This window comes from Eutrema salsugineum, unplaced genomic scaffold (assembly GCF_000478725.1).
Source record: "Eutrema salsugineum unplaced genomic scaffold, Eutsalg1_0 scaffold_5, whole genome shotgun sequence".
In the NCBI taxonomy this organism is placed as follows: Eukaryota; Viridiplantae; Streptophyta; class Magnoliopsida; order Brassicales; family Brassicaceae; genus Eutrema; species Eutrema salsugineum.
In genome coordinates this window covers 12782316-12801878 of record NW_006256612.1, presented here as the reverse complement: position 1 = coordinate 12801878, position 19563 = coordinate 12782316, and the positions used below count along the sequence as shown (strand labels likewise).

Sequence of the window (19563 nt, the reverse complement as noted above, 5' to 3'; positions counted from 1 at the left end):
TAGGTACCTCATATAATAAGCAAGCTAGCTCGTTTGGAAAGTTGGTCATTTTCATGCACTTATATAGTTTTATGTCAAATTGTCCATCCCTAGATTAACATGTTTGGATTTCGGTTTGAAATCTCTAATTATGAAAAGAAAAATATGGTAATTTTACAAAGAAATGTTTAAGTCATCTAATTTGTGTATTCATTCACCTTAATCCAATTATCCCGCGTAAAAGTTTTCAGCGTGTGGGTCCGTTGGCGACGTGTCACATTTCCCCTTTTGCTTCGTCTTCATTGGATATAATTTTACAAAAGGTCAACAGAGTGGCATACTCGTAAATCCAGCGAACTTGGTCCCTCCCTTTTTTCGTCGCCGGCTAAATTTCCGTCGTTGTTTCTCACTTCCACCACTTTTTTGTTCCCTTTGATTTGACCAAACGAAGAATCTAAGAGCGATGAAGCATATTTTCAAGAAGCTACACAGAGGTGGAAATCAGGAGCAGAATCGGACCAACGATGCAGTTCCACAAACGGATCAGAATCGGATACACGTTGCTGCAAATCCTCAAGCAACCCCTTCTTCTGTCGCGGAGACGCTTCCGGTGAACGGAGGCAATTCTTCGATGACCTCTCCCTCTCCAACGGCTGCTACGAGCCGTTCGGATTACATATCCTCCGAGGAGGAATACCAAGTGCAGTTAGCCCTAGCGATCAGTGCGTCGAATTCGCACTCCGGTGAGGATCCGGAGAAGCATCAGATCCGAGCGGCGACGCTTTTGAGCTTAGGCAACCATCACCGGATGGAGTCAAGGAGGGATTCATCGGAGGTGGTGGCCGAGAGGTTATCCAGACAGTACTGGGTAAGTGTCCTCTTCTTCTGTAGGGAAATGCTGAATTCACTCTCAACATACTTTTCTTTTTTTCTCTCTTTACTAAGTCTTGTTCATAGTGAATTCAAGCCTGACCATAGAGAACAATTGTTTATGTATTGCCATATTAAGCATTTCAATGGTTGTGGGGATTCTTCTTGATTTTATTGGATCCCTTAGCTAATTGAATGTCAGATTGGTACCTCTAAATGTGGTAGTTGTAGCAGAGTTGCATCACTACTTCACTGATCTATATGCCACAGAAGCTTCCTGCTCATGATTTTTCTTTGCTGTTCTGCTTGATGTTATCAAGATTCAGCTTTTATTAGAAAGCTGTAGCTTACCGATTTTGCACACTTTACTTACGTATCCTGCCACAAAATCTATATCTGGCATTTTACCTTTCAAAGTTGTCTGACACATACCATCGGGAGAAGATGAAATATTCATAGTAATTATGTGAGCCGAATGTCTTGCCGTTTTTGCACCGCCTCCATGATTTCACATTACTAACCTGTATTAAACGTTTCCTAGGAATATGGCGTGCTTGACTATGAGGAGAAAGTTGTCGATAGTTTCTACGACGTGTACAGCCTATCCACAGGCTCAGCAAAGCAGGGAGAGATGCCGTCGCTGGAAGATCTTGAAAGCAATCATGGAACCCCTGGCTTTGAAGCTGTGGTTGTAAATCGACCCATTGATCCTTCCTTGGATGAGTTGCTACAAATTGCACAGTGCATTGCATTGGATTGTCCTACTTCCAGTGTTAATGTGTTGGTACAGAGGCTGGCTGAACTTGTCACAGGGCATATGGGCGGATCTGCGGAAGATTCCAGTATAGTATTGGCAAGGTGGACTGAAAAAAGCAGCGAGTTCAAGGCAGCACTAAACACTTGTGTATTCCCTCTTGGATTTGTAAATATTGGTCTCTCCAGGCATCGTGCTCTGCTTTTCAAGGTAATTTCCTAAACCCTCTTTCTGGCTTTGGTCTCTTTTCTTATCCAACATCCTAGTTCCCGTGGAAAATATGTCTACGGACTGACGGGTCGCCTAATGAAACAAAGTTTAAATGAAGTCATGTGAAGGATGACCGAACAAATGCCTTGTGCTGTGAACTGAATACCTAGATTTTTTGTTGTACATATTGATACCCTTTTTTTTACTTCAATGAGGTTCAACCTCTTGCACTGGAATCTGCCCTCTCAGTGACTGATAGTATATGTGGTGCTTTAATCTCAACTTACCTCTTCCTAGTAAATCTGAGTTAGTTGATTTCCTTCTGCCTTGCTTGAATGAGACATCCAAAACTATTTGTTTGCACCTAAGCAGATGCCTTGCTGCTTATGCTCATAAATCTTGTTTGATAATGGAAAATGATTCATGGGCAGTTTACTTCTCCCAATGTAGGTTTTGGCAGATAGTGTCAGGTTACCTTGTAGGTTGGTAAAAGGCAGCCATTATACGGGCAACGAGGATGATGCTGTGAACACAATAAGACTGGAAGATGATAGGTTGGTGCTTATTCTTCTCACTACAATTCCAGTAATACTTTTTTTTTTGTATTTTTTTTTTTTGCGAAGATGTAACATATCTCCCCTCCTTTCAGAGAGTACTTGGTTGATCTTATGACAGATCCTGGGACGCTTATACCTGCTGATATTGCAATTGAGCCATATAACTCACATGGAGACAAATTTCCCACAGCACAGTTGTCGAATAACTTCAGGCAATCAGTGCCAAAGCTGTCAGAAGCTGTAGGCAATAGTCAGAGTTCTATGGCTGACAATAGTTCTTCTTTGGATAGAAAGTCAGAGTCTGAAAAGGCAGATTCCTCAACCCCAAAGCTGGGTCCACTTCGGAATTCAGATTTGAGCGCTTCACCTTCTAGCGTAACTAGTTCCAGTCAGTTGGAGAATAATTCCCTGACAGCAATTGCTAAGGGGAGTCGAGGAGCCATAAATGATAGTCCAAGAACAAATATGAATATAGTTCCATACAATCAAAACACTGAGGAAGACCCAAAAAACCTTTTCGCAGACCTTAACCCATTTCAAAATAAGGGAACTGACAAGCTGTTTATGCCCACTAAATCAGGTTTGAATAATGTTGATGATTTGCATCAACAAAAAAATAATCCTTTGGTTGGTAAATCTCCTGCACCAATGATGTGGAAGAATTACAGCTGCAATGAAGCCCCAAAGAGGAAGGAGAATAGTTATATGGAAAATCTTCTCCCGAAACTCCACCGTGAACCTCGTTATGGAAACAATCATTCATCATATGCTACCTCAAGCTCCGGCGTAGCGGTTCCGTCAAATGTGCCTCGCCGAGAAAATGTGACATTTGGGTCTCCGGTTGCTGCGCCACCACCCTTCACTTCAATTGGAAATCAGTCCACACCAAGTATGGTGGAAGATGTGCATAGAAACACCAACAATGAACTAGATCTTCAGCCTAATGCTGCTGTTGTGGTACATGGCAACCAAAAGGATGAATCTCACGTCCATGATCATAGAAAGTATACGAGTGATGACATATCTACTGGGTCTGATCTGAGGCTTAAGGATCAAGAAAGTACAAGTTCCTCTCTTGATTCTACATCCTACCGGAATGATCCTCAAGTCCTTGATGATGCAGAGGTTGGTGAATGTGAAATCCCTTGGAAGGATCTTGTCATTGGGGAGAGAATTGGACTAGGTAATGTGGCCTGCCAGATATTTTTTTGAATAAACTAAATTTTATGTTTTATTTTTCTTTGACGGCAACTAGTTAGTATCTGTGGTTAGCAAAGTTTTGTAGCATAGGCTCTTTCTGGTTTCTACCATATACTATTGGTTGTTACTAGGGATAACATGTTCTAATGCTTATCTTATTTTGGTTAGGGTCCTATGGGGAGGTTTATCATGCTGACTGGAATGGCACGGTTAGTTTTTGCAGAACCTTACATTAACTTCATAAGATTGCTATTGTAGCAACTTGTATCTATTATCTTTTTCCAGAGCTTGCTTTACGTTAGTTATGTTCACATTATTTATGGTTGAATTTAGGAAGTTGCTGTCAAGAAATTTTTGGACCAAGACTTCTCAGGTGATGCTTTGGCCGAGTTCAGAAGAGAAGTAAGCCATACGTTCCCTCGTGTTGTTTACTAGCACTCTTAACCTGCTTACTATATTAAATTAGGTCAAAACACCTCATCACAAGAGGCTAATCAGGGAAAGGGATAGTTTACCTCTTTATGATCTCAGTTCTTAACCTTAGAATCTGGGTAGCATAATCATATCGTCACTACTAATTATTATCTGTAGTCATGTTCATAAAATTCTCAAAGCTAATTGCTGAAAGCAGGGTTTCCTGCTGAAGGAGACTACGCATTTATATTTTTTAATTGAACCATAATGGCCTATGATACAGCTGCACATATACCTGCCATTCAATTCTCTCTCTTATTATTAACATTTTCTTATATGAAGGTACGCATTATGCGAAGATTGCGACATCCAAATGTTGTTTTCTTCCTTGGGGCGGTTACTCGTCCCCCAAACCTTTCCATTGTTACAGAGTTTCTGCCAAGGTTTGTCCCATCGTCTTGTTATGAAACTCAATTGCATCTGATAGTTTTTGAGCGCTCAAAGATATATTTTTATTACAGAGGAAGCTTGTATCGTATCCTTCATCGGCCCAAGTCTCAGATTGACGAGCGGCGCCGGATTAAAATGGCCCTTGATGTGGTAGATAAATAGATCCATTTAGCATTGTTCCAAGCCCCCTGGGTTATTCTTGTAATGTAGTCACTGAATGTTAGACCACTGTTATTTTTCAGGCAATGGGGATGAATTGCTTACACACCAGCACACCAACAATTGTTCACCGCGATTTGAAAACACCAAACCTTTTGGTTGATAACAACTGGAATGTTAAGGTACGTAAACATTTTTTCTAACTTGTCCAACTAATAAGACTTGTTACTCTGATGTTGAATTGATAGGTTTTATTTATTACTCACTGACTTTGCAGGTTGGTGATTTTGGGTTGTCTCGCTTAAAGCACAATACTTTTCTATCCTCAAAATCAACTGCTGGAACGGTGAGAACGCATAATTTATTTTTATTTTTATCCCTTTACTTGTTGATGCAATTTCCAGCTGTGCTCCTACTTTGGGGGTACGGCTTCTTTTCTGATTAAATGCATTCTAATTTTGCTAGCCCGAATGGATGGCTCCGGAAGTTCTACGCAATGAGCCCTCAAATGAAAAGTGAGTAGCTTAGACGCTCAATTCGGTATTTGGCTCTACCACAAATTTGTAGGCTGGTCTCTATACACATTGGATTTCTCATGAAAGGGGAAAAATACAGAATACCGGAATATGAGTAACTAAAATACTTTAATTTCACCTTATTCAAGGGGAAGTCACAAATAAATCGTGGCTGTTATTATACAGGTGTGATGTGTACAGTTTTGGAGTAATTCTTTGGGAACTTGCAACATTGAGATTGCCTTGGCGAGGAATGAACCCAATGCAAGTAGTAGGAGCAGTTGGTTTCCAGAACCGCCGGCTTGAGATTCCCAAGGAACTTGATCCTGTGGTGGGAAGGATCATCTTGGAATGTTGGCAAACGTAAGTCATTAGACAAACTCTCAAAACAATCTGGAGAATCTGCGGATGTGACGAATGTTTTGTATGTTTTTTTCTATTTGTTTGGGCAGGGATCCGAATCTACGACCGTCCTTTGCTCAGCTGACGGAAGTGCTGAAGCCTTTGAACCGGCTCGTGCTTCCTTCACCACAGTAGTTGTCAAGTGTGAATATGTGAAACGCGGTTTAATCATACTAGAATTCGAGGAATGTATATGAAATCAATTTACAATATCATGTTTTGGTGTATTTGTTATAGGAAAAGCCGCGATGCTGTGCTTTGTTTATAATGGGTTATACTTGGGTCTCCTCTGTTTCCTCCAAAGGACACTTCATCGCTCAGAAGCCAAAGCCTTTCCAACAAGAGCATTCCAATAATATATATATATATATATATATATATTCAGGTTCATTGATGATGGTTCATTGATGATGGTTCAATGATTATAATTTTTTAACCATACCTATATCGTTTTGTGTTACCAATAAAATGCAACGTAACATATCATTATAATAATTGATTGAAGAACAAAGTTATAGTAATCCAAACAATACTTTGAATCTCCAAAATAGCCAAAACATCCAATCCTATAAACTCCATACTGGAAGTTTAATTTTCTGTTTTGTTTTCATCACTTTTGGACTATACATGTTAGCTTTGATAATTTTGGGACGAAAATGGAAATTACCAGAGACTTGGGGGATTGCGAGAATAAATAATATTGTTGAAGGAGAGTGGACGTGGTATGCGAGGGACAGTGAGTGATTAGGGGCCACAAATTGGCGCGAATTCCATGGGGACGAAACCCACCGAAGTAGAAGGATTCCTCTGGCGAACGACAATGTCACACACACACACACACTCACACTCTCTCTATTTTCTTATTTACTCCTTCCTACAATCTCTTTTTCACCTCTTTTCTTCCTCTCTCTCTCCTTTTCCGATCTCACCTGCTGATCTCGATTCCTCCCAATTTCATGATTCCATTTCAGTTTCTGGTGATCCCATCGCTTTGTTTTTTTTCTGGGTGACCCTTATTCCTGAGGATTTCTTATATCGATTTTGTTTCATGCCGGGTTGTCCGAATCTCCTGTGTGTCTGTTTGTCTCGGAATCTACAGATTTTCTAGATTTCTTGCGTAAGAAGTCACTTCACCCAAATAAACTGTGGGTAAAAATGTGCCAAGGATTGGGTTTCAATTTCATTGACTTGTATTTATTGTGAAGAAGAAAAGACGACCACTAATTGAACAATGGTACGTGAAAGTCTTACTTTCCTTTAGGATTTTGTGTTGCATAGGTCACTGCAGGTAGTAATTTTCATGTTTGATCGGCCAATCTCAGAGCATATCAACACTCTGATGCTTTTTGTAAACTGCAGGGAACTCCAGTAAATATCATCGTAGGTTCTCATGTTTGGGTTGAAGATTCAGATGTGGCTTGGATTGATGGTGAGGTTGAAAAGATCAATGGAGAAGAAGTTGTGATCCAAGCCACTACTGGAAAGAAGGCCAGTCAATCACCAAGATTGTAGCATTTCAACTTGACACCTTTTAGTATAATCCCAAAACTGATTTAGATTCCTGTTTGTTTACAGGTCACTGCAAAGTTGTCAAAGATATACCCAAAGGATGTGGAAGCTCCTGCAGGTGGTGTTGATGACATGACAAAGCTGTCTTACTTGCACGAACCTGGTGTTCTTCAGAACTTGAAGATCAGATATGAACTTAATGAGATCTATGTTAGTACCTATTTCTTACTTACAGATTAAATGTTAGGACCTGAAATTTACTATTCTCTGTCTTGACTATATATGATCTATTTGTTCATGACAGACATACACAGGAAACATCCTAATCGCGATTAATCCGTTTCAACGGTTGCCTCACATCTATGATGCCCATATGATGCAACAATACAAAGGAGCACCATTTGGAGAACTAAGTCCTCATGTTTTTGCAGTTGCTGATGTTGCATACAGGTCATTTTCATACTTGCTTGTATATTATCATCTACATATATGTATACTGCTTTCAGCCTAATAAGAAACCTTTTTATCTATGACTCTATGTACACTCAGGGCCATGATTAATGAGGGCAAAAGCAATTCGATTCTTGTAAGTGGCGAGAGCGGAGCAGGAAAAACTGAAACCACTAAGATGCTTATGAGGTACCTTGCATATTTGGGAGGTCGTGCAGTTACAGAAGGACGGACTGTTGAACAACAAGTTCTTGAAGTAATTACCTTTCTATATACCTCGGTGATCTTCTTATTTGATGAGCTTAATCTATTAACTTGTTTGTCATTTCTGCGCCCAGTCAAATCCTGTTCTTGAAGCCTTTGGGAATGCAAAAACTGTGAGAAATAACAACTCCAGGTGAACCAAAATCTCCTCATAATAGTGGCCATATACTTATACTCATTGTTGGGAACTCATCTGATGATTGTACAATATGCTTTGGCTTCAGTCGCTTTGGTAAATTTGTTGAAATCCAATTTGATAAGCAAGGAAGAATATCTGGAGCTGCTATAAGGACCTATCTTCTAGAGAGGTCTCGTGTGTGTCAAATCTCTGATCCGGAGCGCAATTACCACTGCTTCTATCTTCTTTGTGCCGCACCGCAGGAGGTAACCTCACCTACAGCTCTTTTGGAATATCTATTGTTCCTGAAGAACTCACTAACATAATGGAACTAAGCAGGAAATTGAAAAGTACAAGCTGGGTCATCCAAAGACCTTTCATTATCTGAACCAGTCTAAGTGCTACGAGCTTGTCGGTATAAGCGATGCTCATGATTATCTTGCGACAAGGAGAGCTATGGATATTGTCGGAATCAGCGAAAAAGAACAGGTCGGTTCGTGTAAGCAGCAACCAAATTCAGTTTAGTTTCCTGCAGTTCTATATTGACGATGAACTTTCTCCCTTTGTACATATTATCAGGAAGCAATTTTCAGGGTGGTTGCTGCAATTCTTCATATTGGAAACATTGAATTTACTAAGGGAAAGGAAGTTGATTCATCAGTTCCCAAGGATGAGAAGGCGAAATTTCATCTTAAGACAGCAGCGGAACTTCTCATGTACGTAAAAAAAGATTTTGTCTCTGAGAGAATCTCTGTATGTTAATCAGTTCTTGAAGTTAAATGTAAGTCTCGTTTTCAGGTGTGATTTGAAGGCACTTGAAGATGCATTATGTAAACGTGTTATGATCACACCAGAGGAAGTTATTAAGAGAAGTCTAGATCCACAGAGTGCAGTTACCAGCAGGGACGGTCTCGCTAAGACAATCTATTCTCGATTGTTTGATTGGTAGGTGGCTGGTTTAGGAGTAACAACAATGGATCTTTACATATTTGATGCTAATTGAATATCTCTAGTTATGTGCAGGTTGGTAGACAAGATTAATAAGTCGATTGGACAAGACGCCAATTCTAGGTCCCTAATTGGAGTTCTGGACATTTACGGATTTGAGAGCTTCAAAGCTAACAGGTAATGAACCTTTGCGTGATCTAAGGCTCACAGGATATGCTGTCCTCCATTCTATTCTAATACCGTTCTTCTGCAGTTTTGAACAGTTCTGTATTAACTTCACTAATGAGAAGTTGCAGCAACATTTCAATCAGGTAGTTTCTTGATTGTAGTGCAAAAGTTTTTTTTTTGTTTGTTCCAGCTGTGATTCTTAAGTAGTATTTTTGAATTCATCAGTTTGTTTTGCTGTTTTCAGCACGTTTTCAAGATGGAACAGGAAGAGTACACAAAAGAAGCAATAGATTGGAGCTACATTGAATTTGTGGACAATCAAGATGTTCTTGATCTTATAGAAAAGGTCATTTCTTAACCAAGAAAGGACAATGTTATCGAAATGGATTTTTTTTTTTTTTTTTAATCTCACTTTCTCCTTTTCATCTTCTGCAGAAGCCTGGCGGAATTGTTGCTCTCCTTGATGAAGCTTGGTAATGTTAAAGATCTAACTAGTTACATCTAGATATCCTTTTTCGTGATTATGTTATTTTCTGAATTAATGAGCCGTGATTTTTCAGTATGTTTCCAAAATCAACCCACGAAACATTTGCAAACAAGTTATATCAGACTTTTAAGACCCACAAGAGGTTCATCAAACCAAAACTCTCTCGAACAGATTTTGCCGTTGCCCATTATGCTGGAGAAGTACGTTGTATATTTCTTTTCCCAAAAACAATTGGCATAAGGGACTGTTTCACTAATTTCTCATGTACTCTATTTAATTTTTTTTCTTTTTTAATTTCAGGTTCTATATCAGTCTGATCTATTTCTGGATAAAAACAAGGATTATGTGATCCCTGAACACCAAGATTTGTTGGGAGCTTCTAAATGTCCTTTTGTCGTGGGTCTTTTCCCTCCACTCCCTGAAGAAACATCTAAATCTTCAAAGTTTTCATCCATTGGCTCTCGTTTTAAGGTAGGAAGCTTATTCTATTGTAAATCTTCAGATTGTCTTACTAATATTTTTTTCTTGACAAGTAAATGTAAGAGAAGTAAAATACGGTTGGCCTGATTGATGCAGCTCCAACTCCAGCAACTGATGGAAACATTAAATTCTACCGAGCCTCATTACATCAGATGTGTGAAGCCTAACAATCTTTTAAAGCCTGCCATATTTGAGAATGTGAACATCATGCAGCAGCTGCGATGTGGTGTAAGTATAAATAAGAGAATATTATTTTCCACAGTGAGGATGTTCTAGACATAATATGGGTTTATGAGCATGTTACCAAAAAGCCTTTTTATGTTATTAATCTCCTGCGAGTAATGACAGGAAAGTGTGCTAATAACTGTAAACCTTTATGTTGTCTTTATAGGGTGTTTTAGAGGCGATCAGAATTAGTTGCGCAGGGTATCCAACTCGTAAACCTTTTTTTGAGTTCATAAACCGTTTTGGACTTCTATCTCCTGCGGCTATAGAAGGGAAGTAAGTATACAATATTTCTCCCCTGTTCGTTAAATTGTTTTGTGAGCGTTGAAAATCAATATTTTACAGATTCTGACTTCTCCCTGAACAGCTACGATGAGAAAGCCGCATCTAAAAAGATCTTGGACAATATGGGACTTAAAGGATACCAGGTAACTGTTCACGAGTATCTCTTACTTCATGGCGCCGATAGTATCTTATTAGTAGTGCCGCAATGGAATATGGTTCAATGATGGAAGAGTTGTAATCAACAAACTGCAGACTGATAATTTTTTGTAATGCAGATTGGTAAAACTAAGGTCTTCTTGAGGGCTGGTCAGATGGCTGAACTCGACGCTAGAAGGGCAGAGGTTCTTAGTAGTGCTGCCAAAAAAATTCAGAGACGAATACGAACTCATCAGGCTCAGAAACGGTTTATTGTTCTGAGAAAGGCCACAATATCTCTCCAAGCTCTATGCAGAGGTAAGCCATTTGATTTTCACATGCTCAAACTCTCTCTTTGGAGTTTTGAAGGGCATTAAGTTTGTCACACTGTATGACTGATTCGCTGTATGTAATTTTTCTTTCATTTGTAACTATCGTAGGAAGACTTTCCTGCAAACTTTACGAAAATTTGAGACGACAAGCTGCTGCTGTGAAGATTCAGAAGAATGGTCGGAGATATCACTCTAGAAAATCGTATAAAAAGCTCCATGTTGCTGCGCTTGTTGTACAGACTGGTCTAAGAGCCATAGCTGCTCGTAAACAATTCAGATTCAGGAAGCAAACAAAGGCTGCCACCATTGTTCAGGTTTACTTTCTTGCGAGAGTTACACGCTAAAAACAGCGTATAGAAGTCTCAGACTATCTTAGATTTCTTATGATCATTAACACATATAATTTCTTGTTACTATTGGCAGGCTCAGTGGCGTTGTCACAGAGCAACCACGTACTACAAGAAGCTTAAAAATGGAGTGATCCTATCTCAGACACGATGGAGAGGCAGACTTGCCAGGAGAGAACTTAGGAAGCTCAAAATGGTACAAAATTTTATTCGATTTTCTTGAATACTTTCACAATTAGGATGCTAGTTTGGATTTACTATCTCAAACGTACTCAACATTTCTGTTATCTTCAGGCTTCAAGGGAAACAGGAGCACTTAAAGAGGCAAAAGATATGCTTGAAAAGAAAGTGGAGGAACTCACATACCGTGTCCAGCTGGAGAAACGTCTAAGGGTATCTTCCATAGAAACACCATTTAAATCGATCATTTTTATGAAGTAGATATATAATGTATAGCTTTGAATTGATTTTTCAGGGTGATTTAGAAGAAGCAAAGACTCAGGAGATATCAAAACTTCAGAGTTCGTTGGAGGAAATGCGGAAGAAAGTGGATGAAACAAACGCATTGCTTGTGAAAGAACGCGAAGCAGCAAAGAAAGCCGCTGAAGAAGCTCCTCCCGTTATCAAAGAAACACAAGTTTTAGTTGAAGACACAAAGAAGATTGAATTGATGACAGAGGAACTGGAGAGTGTTAAGGTACTTTCTGTCACAATTGGCTATCAATTGTTAATCAGTTGTCTAATCTTTCCTCTTACCTGCAAATCAGTACCATCAAGATTTAAGATTTCTATTCACTGTTACATGTGATTCTACTTAGCATCAATTAATTTGCGTTCCAACAGGCTACTCTAGAAAACGAGAAACAGAGGGCTGATGATGCAGTGAGAAAATTTGAAGAATCTCAAGAGTCTCTCGAAGACAAAAGGAAGAAACTGGAGGAGACAGAGAAGAAAGGTCAGCAACTCCAAGAATCCCTGACTAGGTAAAAATAATATCATCAAGTTTCGTTATTAAATATCTATCTAATCACCCTGCTTATATGGTTAATTGGTCCCATGAGCTGACACTTGAAGTTAATGTGAGCAGGATGGAGGAGAAGTGCAGCAACTTGGAATCGGAGAATAAAGTCTTACGGCAACAGGCTCTGTCCATGGCACCTAATAAATTTCTCTCTGGCCGCTCTCGGTCCATTTTACAGGTAAATAAAGACAGTTTATTGAAATATGAGACCGCAAGTATCTTTTTGTTGAAAAATTACACATCTGTTTAATAATAACAGAGAGGTTCAGAGAGTGGTCATCTAGCAGTGGATACGAGGTCAAGTTTGGTGAGTACATTTGCCACCGATTTGAGTAAATTAACCAGTTCAGTTTGAGTATTTTGGATTAATATGATGGACCAATGGCTTTTAATGTGAATCAGGATCTGCATAGCCATTCGATGAACCATAGGGATCCCTCAGAAGTGGATGATAAACCACAGAAAACATTAAACGAGAAGCAGCAAGAAAATCAAGAGCTGCTTATCCGGTGCATCGTCCAACACTTGGGTTTCCAGGGGAACCGACCTATCACAGCTTGCATCATATACAAATGCCTACTGCAATGGAGGTCATTTGAAGTTGAAAGAACCAGTGTCTTTGATCGCATTATTCAGACAATAGGCCATGCTATTGAGGTTTGGCTTGAGCTTCCTAGTTTTTAGGTCTATTTAGTTGTGATTGAAAACGTGTTTAGGAATAATATATAATCAATGTTGCGAAATTTGATCTCTCAGACTCAAGATAACAACAACACATTGGCCTATTGGTTATCCAATGCCTCAACACTCCTCTTACTCCTCCAGCGCACACTCAAAGCTAGTGGTGCAGCTGGGATGGCTCCACAGCGCCGCCGTTCATCTTCTGCCACTCTGTTTGGGAGGATGACTCAGGTATATATATATATATATATACCTATTTTGTTTTGGGATCCATCAAGCACAGTGCATGTGAAATTTGTCTCTCTTCCTCTCTTTCTTGTTTTGAGGTAAGTTTCTAACTTTGAGAATGTTTCCGTTAGAGCTTCCGTGGGGCACCCCAAGGTGTAAATCTTGCCCTGATAAACGGTGCTGGAGGAGGTGGAGCGGATACTTTAAGGCAAGTTGAAGCGAAATATCCAGCTCTACTGTTTAAGCAGCAGCTCACAGCTTATGTTGAAAAGATATACGGAATGATTCGGGACAACTTGAAGAAGGAGATTTCTCCACTCCTTGGATTGTGCATTCAGGTAAGCCATTAGTAATTTGCAGCCACGTTACGTTCTCAAGCGGGACGAGGTTATTTTTTTACGCTAAGTGTATTCAACATCAAATAGGCACCAAGAACATCGAGGGCGAGTTTAGTGAAAGGAGCATCTCGTTCCGTGGCCAACACTGCAGCTCAGCAAGCACTGATCGCTCACTGGCAAGGAATTGTGAAGGGCCTTACAAATTTCCTCAATACTCTGAAATCAAACAACGTGAGTGCCTTCGCTATATTAACAATTTCTTCTAAAATAAAACAAGTTCTGAGACTACCCACTGATTGAATCTTCATCTATATATGGTTTTTTAGGTTCCTTCATTCTTGGTGCGTAAGGTGTTTACGCAGATATTCTCATTCATCAATGTTCAACTGTTTAACAGGTGTTTTCCGGGGGTTATTAATTAGCTTCTAATAAATTCCCTTATATATCTCTAGTCTCAAACATTCTCTATCTTCTACTAATCAAATGATTCCTTTGTTTTCCCCAACAGCTTATTATTGAGACGCGAGTGTTGTTCATTTAGCAATGGCGAGTACGTCAAAGCTGGCTTGTCTGAATTGGAACACTGGTGTTTCAAGGCAACAGATGAGGTATCTATCTTATCTTTCACTCTACTATTATTTTACTCAACAAAAGTAACCAATTACAATTGCAGTATGCGGGTTCTTCCTGGGATGAGCTTAAGCATATAAGACAGGCCATTGGGTTTCTGGTAACCTTTCGTTATCCTCGACCTAAACCTTAATTAAGGATGATCACATGCATGAGGGTAAACCATTATTTAATTCTTGCTCCAAATGCAGGTCATACACCAAAAACCAAAGAAAACTCTCGATGAGATCAGTCATGATCTCTGCCCGGTAAGTTGATCTTTCCCGGCTCAGTTTGATATATCCCTTGCCAAAACTCTTACAAAATGTTGAAAAAAGTGGAAAATCAGAAGTTTCTAGTTTAGATTTGCTGATAGATTGAAATTGTGGGCAGGTACTAAGCATACAACAACTATACAGGATCAGTACGATGTACTGGGACGACAAATACGGCACACATAGCGTCTCTCCGGATGTAAGTTACCTTAAGCAACTGATTATGATCTGTGTGATTATACCCTTAATTAACCTATATATATACCTCTCTCTGTATATATATACTATTAGGTGATAGCAAATATGAGGGTGCTAATGACAGAAGATTCGAATAATGCTGTTAGCAACTCCTTTCTTTTGGATGACGACTCAAGGTTACTTCTTTTTACTTACTAATGCCAACAAGTTTCTCCTTTTGTTGGGCACTAAAATGTTCGATGACGACGTTTTTTTCTAATTTGTTTTTGAATAAAAATGATTTTGCAGCATTCCTTTCTCTGTTGATGATCTATCAAAGTCGATGGAGAGATTTGACATTGCTGATATCGAGCCACCACCTTTAATCCGGGAGAATTCTGGATTTAGCTTTTTATTGCCACTCTCTGATTGATCCTTGTCTCTCGATCTTACACACCAACAGAGACCAAATTTAGTTAATAGTTTCTTTCTCCTTTTCCAAAATAGGTTTCTTATGACGCAAGTAAGAATAACTTTTACAACTTTTTGCCATTGGCATTCCTCGATTATTGTTTTAAGATACATCCGCATTAGTTATATGTCTTCTGTAGTGTAGTCCAATATTTGAATTATACGTCTTACGAACTTTATTTTCAAGTTTCAGTGATAAGTTTTGATTCACATATTGTTTTACAAATTCTTATTTTGAACTTGTAACTATTCATCGTGATCGTGAGCTTAAAAACTCACAATATATTTTTTTTTCAATCAAACAAATGAATTTAAAATTAATTATGTAAATTTTAACTAATATTTAGAAATTTTTTTCACAAAATAACAAAATCCATCTTCGATAACACTTGCAAAATTTATAAATCCAAAACCAAATTAAATCGCTGATAAAAGTGCAAGAGAAATCAATATAGACCATTGAATAACACCAGATTTTGACACTCTTTTAACAATGTAAAAATCATTTAATGAATAACACAAAAGTTTTGACATGACAGTAACTTTGAAATCAAAACAGCAAAATTTTGTCTAAGACTTATAAATCACTTGTAAATCGTTTAAAATAAATACACAGTCTTTAATTTCCCCGTCGTCTGCTCCCTTTTCCGTTACCTCCCACCGCCGGCAAGCTGAGATTTTGACCGGGATTTCATCGCCGTCGCCGAATTCTCTCTTTTAGGTGCTGGCAATAGATCTTCGTGAGATCTGCATCACAGCATCAGTCTCCTTTTCGCATCTGAGAGCTAGTCTCGGAAAACTCATTCATCGATTTCAGTTCCTTTTTCAGATTTTCTTCCTTAAATGAAGATTATTCTACTCGTAATGCTTCTCTGCTCCTCGCTTGCCTTCTCCGCCGGAGAGACAACTATTCACACGAACAATTGGGCTGTCTTGGTCTGCACTTCTCGATTCTGGTATAATCCCCCAATCCTCTCTCATTCACTAAGAATTGATTTCTTCTTCTTTTTTTTGGGTACACATCCATCTTTCTCTGATTCATTCTTCATTTTTCGGCACTTACCAGTTTGTTTTCGATCTTAATTCACGTAATTTTTTCCATTTTTTTTCATATCAACGTATTTCTTCTGATAAGTGGTCACAAAGTATGGCAAATGAACATGAATTTCAAAAATATGGTGATTGGTTTTGGAGTTAAATTCGTCTCACCATTTCGACAGAGTTGTGCTTGATTGATTGAGAAACCTGTTTTATTTACAGATCTTGCCTAGTTTAACCTATTGCTGTTGTTGCTATTTCTCAGGTTTAACTACCGGCACATGGCCAATACTCTGTCCTTGTATAGGTAATGCTCAGTTTTTTCCTTAATCGATTCGTTTATAGAGGTAGTTCACTTCACATTTTGTTTCTTACGTAGTTTTCTCTTTGCTTGGTGTTTCTAGGACAGTCAAGAGACTTGGGATACCAGATGAAAGGATAATTCTGATGTTGGCTGACGATATGGCCTGTAATGCTAGAAATGAATATCCTGCTCAAGTTTTTAACAATGAAAACCACAAACTTAACTTGTATGGAGATAACGTTGAGGTAAATTTCTGGCTGAAGGATCATTCTCAATGAACTCCTCATGTAGTAGTAAATGTTATCTCTCGAGTAGGTATATTTCTGTGTGTTTCCTTTAGATTCCTGGCATATCATATGTATATCCTCTTTTTTTTCACGGCGATTGCTCCCAACCCATATAACATACACGTTTCCAGAAGAAGGGCTGATTGTATAAAATCATTTTCACTCAGGTAGATTATCGTGGGTATGAGGTAACAGTTGAAAATTTCATGCGGGTTTTGACTGGGCGACATGAGAATGCTGTTCCAAGGTCAAAGCGTCTCCTCAGTGATGAGGGTAGCCACATTCTACTGTATATGACTGGGCATGGAGGTGATGAATTTCTAAAGTTTCAAGATGCAGAAGAACTCCAGAGTCACGATTTAGCGGATGCTGTAAAACAAATGAAAGAGAAGCGTAGGTATGTTACATTTATGATGGTTCTTAAGTCATTCATTTGTTCAGTGTTTTTAATCTGTCTTTTGAAATATCTAACTTTTCCTGCCTATACATTTTCCATGGGCCATGTCATGGTGGAACAAACTTTATTCATTTATTGCCTCATCTTAATTCTCTTGTGATAGTCTAATGACATTATTTGGCTAGCCAGATTCAAGGAGCTGATGATAATGGTTGATACTTGCCAAGCTGCCACTCTCTTTAACCAGGTACATCTTTCTTTGTGTCACTTTTTCGGAGTTAATTTCGTCTTTATATTTCAGAAAAACGCTCTCGTAAGCCAAAACTTTAGTTTTGCTCTGCGTCTTTTCGAGTTAATATTTTGAGATCCATCGTACCTTTCTTGCTTATGTGGGAAGCTTGTTTTTAGCAGTTACTCTAGTTGTTGTTTCACAATGTATGAAATTGACATCTAATCTATCATTTGGATTTTTCTCTAATGCTGTTAACTTTCTTAGACAATTGTTTTTCGTAGCTTCAATCACCTGGTGTTTTGGCTATTGGTAGCAGTCTTAAAGGAGAGAACTCATATTCCCATCACCTGGACTCAGATGTAAGTGCTCTTCACTATTTCATGAATGGAAAGTGTATTACGATATTAAGGGGGTAATTATTCAACAAAATCATTAGATTGTTTGGCGATAGTTTCTTCTTTATATCATTGTACTGATCTCCAGTTCTAAAATTTTTTGTTGCTTCAGATTGGCGTATCTGTTGTAGATCGGTTTACATATTACACTCTTGCGTTCTTTGAGAGGCTCAATATCTATGACAATGCATCACTTAACAGGTACGATAACTATGCAACTCTCGTCACCAACAATCTGTGTTATTTTAACGAGTTATATGTGTCTCTGTATGTTTTACCTCTGACATTTACTGATCATTTTAACGCCTTTCAAGCTGAAATTTCTGAGCTACAAACATCCGTTCACCTCCTGTTGTGCAGTTTGTTTAGGTCCTACGATCCGAGACAGCTAATGTCTACTGCCTATTACCGGACTGATCTTTACCAGCCAAATCTGGCGGAGGTAAGGAGGAAATTGAGTGTGCAATGTCTCATTAAAATTTTATTAGCAGTTTAAATTACTACAGTATTCTGTTGTGACCATAGAAGACTAACTAACCTCAGTTTAGTTGTTTGTTCTATAGGGGCTGAACACTGTAGGTTAGTTCATAAGTTCACCATTACATGATCAGGGAAACGATATTGATTTAGATTAAGAACTTGCACCTTCTAGATATTTTTTCTTCTACGTGTTTGATGAAGTATGTCTATCTTGAGATGATTAATTACTCATCCTTCAAGTTTACTTATTGTGGGAATCAGGTACCGGTCACAAATTTCTTCGGTTCAGTTATGGAGACCATTCATACTGATTCAGCTTACGAAGCCTTCTCAAGTAGAATGTCCAATAGCAAGATCGATACCGAGATGCCACTCAATCAACTTTCCGAGCATGATCTTCAGAATGCAAACAACCCAAACGATGACTCGAAAACTGAGGTTACTGTCTATACTTCCTTCCCTGGTTGTATCATAAGTAGAACTATGCAAAAGATCCAAACCTTGGATTTTGTACTTACATACAGGAAATATTAGAACTGATTAATGAATTTGAGCTGGGTTAGGATATTGAGCATGATTGACATATGTTGCTTAGTGGGTTGTGTTCCTCCTTTTTGCTGGATTCGAGTAATGGAATTGAGACCCCGTGTTATGTTTGTTGTTGCAGAAGCAAAAATGTCCATATTCACAAATGCGGGCAGACCTCCATGAGAAACTGGAGAAGCTTGAAAATGTCGATACAGTGGTTAACCTAAGCATAGCGGTGATGGTTCTCGTTGTAATGGTGACATCATCTTTGTTATGATGAATAGCTCGTAATATAGGATCAACTTCATCGTCATTACTTCACTTTAATCTCTGTTGTATGATTGTCAATGTTGCAGCTTCGCATCCATTTATTATACTTTTTCACAATTCTTTCGAATTTCCTAGATACCAAAAAAAAAAATGATCGAGTAACATGCTGAACCTCAAAATTTAAACTTTTGTTGTTGTCAACTTATACAAAGGTTAAAAATGTTGAATTTTAATTTATACGAATTTAAAGAATTACACAGATAAAAATTTATTTTTATCATCAACCAGATATTACGTCATCAATACATCTTATAAGAGAACCATTAGCATGCTCATCAACAAAAGCTCTAATTTCCGATGACACCTTCCTCGTTCAAACTTCAAACGAATTCCTGTTTTAGTTTCACACTCATTTTTACCCTCAAACTCTAGTTTCCCTGCAAATTTTTCCTTTAATTACTTGCATTATTGTATTTTGAAACATTTACCATAGGAAAATCATTTGAGAGTAATAAAAACATTATATATTTATGGTAAAGATATATTTCATCAAACATATTTGAATAACACAGAC

At 38.5% G+C, this 19563-nt stretch overlaps 3 protein-coding genes across 8 annotated transcripts; all 3 read left to right on the top strand.

The window, feature by feature from the left end:
- Positions 1–342: 342 nt before the first annotated feature.
- Positions 343–5856, top strand: LOC18994002 (serine/threonine-protein kinase EDR1). Of its 2 annotated transcripts, XM_024153079.1 has the most exons (14): positions 343–847; positions 1391–1813; positions 2264–2367; positions 2463–3553; positions 3739–3779; positions 3904–3972; positions 4327–4427; positions 4506–4584; positions 4677–4775; positions 4871–4939; positions 5059–5108; positions 5295–5471; positions 5561–5652; positions 5748–5856. In XM_024153079.1, exons 1-13 carry the CDS (start codon positions 443–445, stop codon positions 5643–5645), a joined length of 2793 nt encoding a protein of 930 aa, XP_024008847.1. In that variant the 5' UTR covers positions 343–442; the 3' UTR covers positions 5646–5652; positions 5748–5856. The 2 variants fall into 2 exon arrangements, with proteins under 2 accessions (XP_024008847.1, XP_006417654.1); XM_006417591.2 differs by having other exon boundaries at positions 5561–5797.
- A 1280-nt stretch (positions 5857–7136) lies between these two features.
- Positions 7137–15020, top strand: LOC18994001 (myosin-9). Its single transcript, XM_024153078.1, has 35 exons — positions 7137–7229; positions 7324–7469; positions 7569–7725; positions 7808–7866; positions 7958–8117; positions 8191–8340; positions 8431–8567; positions 8650–8796; positions 8875–8976; positions 9053–9110; positions 9212–9313; positions 9403–9440; positions 9528–9654; positions 9755–9925; positions 10031–10162; positions 10326–10435; positions 10527–10587; positions 10720–10897; positions 11020–11225; positions 11335–11454; positions 11553–11651; positions 11734–11955; positions 12102–12241; positions 12346–12504; positions 12711–12936; positions 13036–13191; positions 13320–13526; positions 13614–13757; positions 13853–13923; positions 14035–14134; positions 14200–14256; positions 14348–14404; positions 14529–14609; positions 14702–14784; positions 14897–15020. The coding sequence occupies exons 1-35, from the start codon at positions 7152–7154 to the stop codon at positions 15018–15020; spliced, it is 4365 nt and encodes a 1454-aa protein (XP_024008846.1). The 5' UTR covers positions 7137–7151.
- A 676-nt stretch (positions 15021–15696) lies between these two features.
- LOC18994000 (putative GPI-anchor transamidase) lies at positions 15697–19108 on the top strand. 5 transcript variants are annotated; one of them, XM_024152743.1, is made up of 10 exons: positions 15697–15779; positions 15876–16014; positions 16362–16403; positions 16501–16645; positions 16855–17084; positions 17274–17331; positions 17598–17675; positions 17824–18153; positions 18453–18629; positions 18859–19108. In XM_024152743.1, the coding sequence occupies exons 2-10, from the start codon at positions 15902–15904 to the stop codon at positions 18994–18996; spliced, it is 1311 nt and encodes a 436-aa protein (XP_024008511.1). In that variant the 5' UTR covers positions 15697–15779; positions 15876–15901; the 3' UTR covers positions 18997–19108. The 5 variants fall into 5 exon arrangements, with proteins under 5 accessions (XP_024008511.1, XP_024008513.1, XP_024008514.1 ...); XM_024152745.1 differs by having other exon boundaries at positions 15699–15779; positions 15888–16014; XM_024152746.1 differs by having other exon boundaries at positions 15700–16014; positions 17824–17912; positions 18072–18153.
- The last annotated feature ends 455 nt before the right edge of the window (positions 19109–19563 follow it).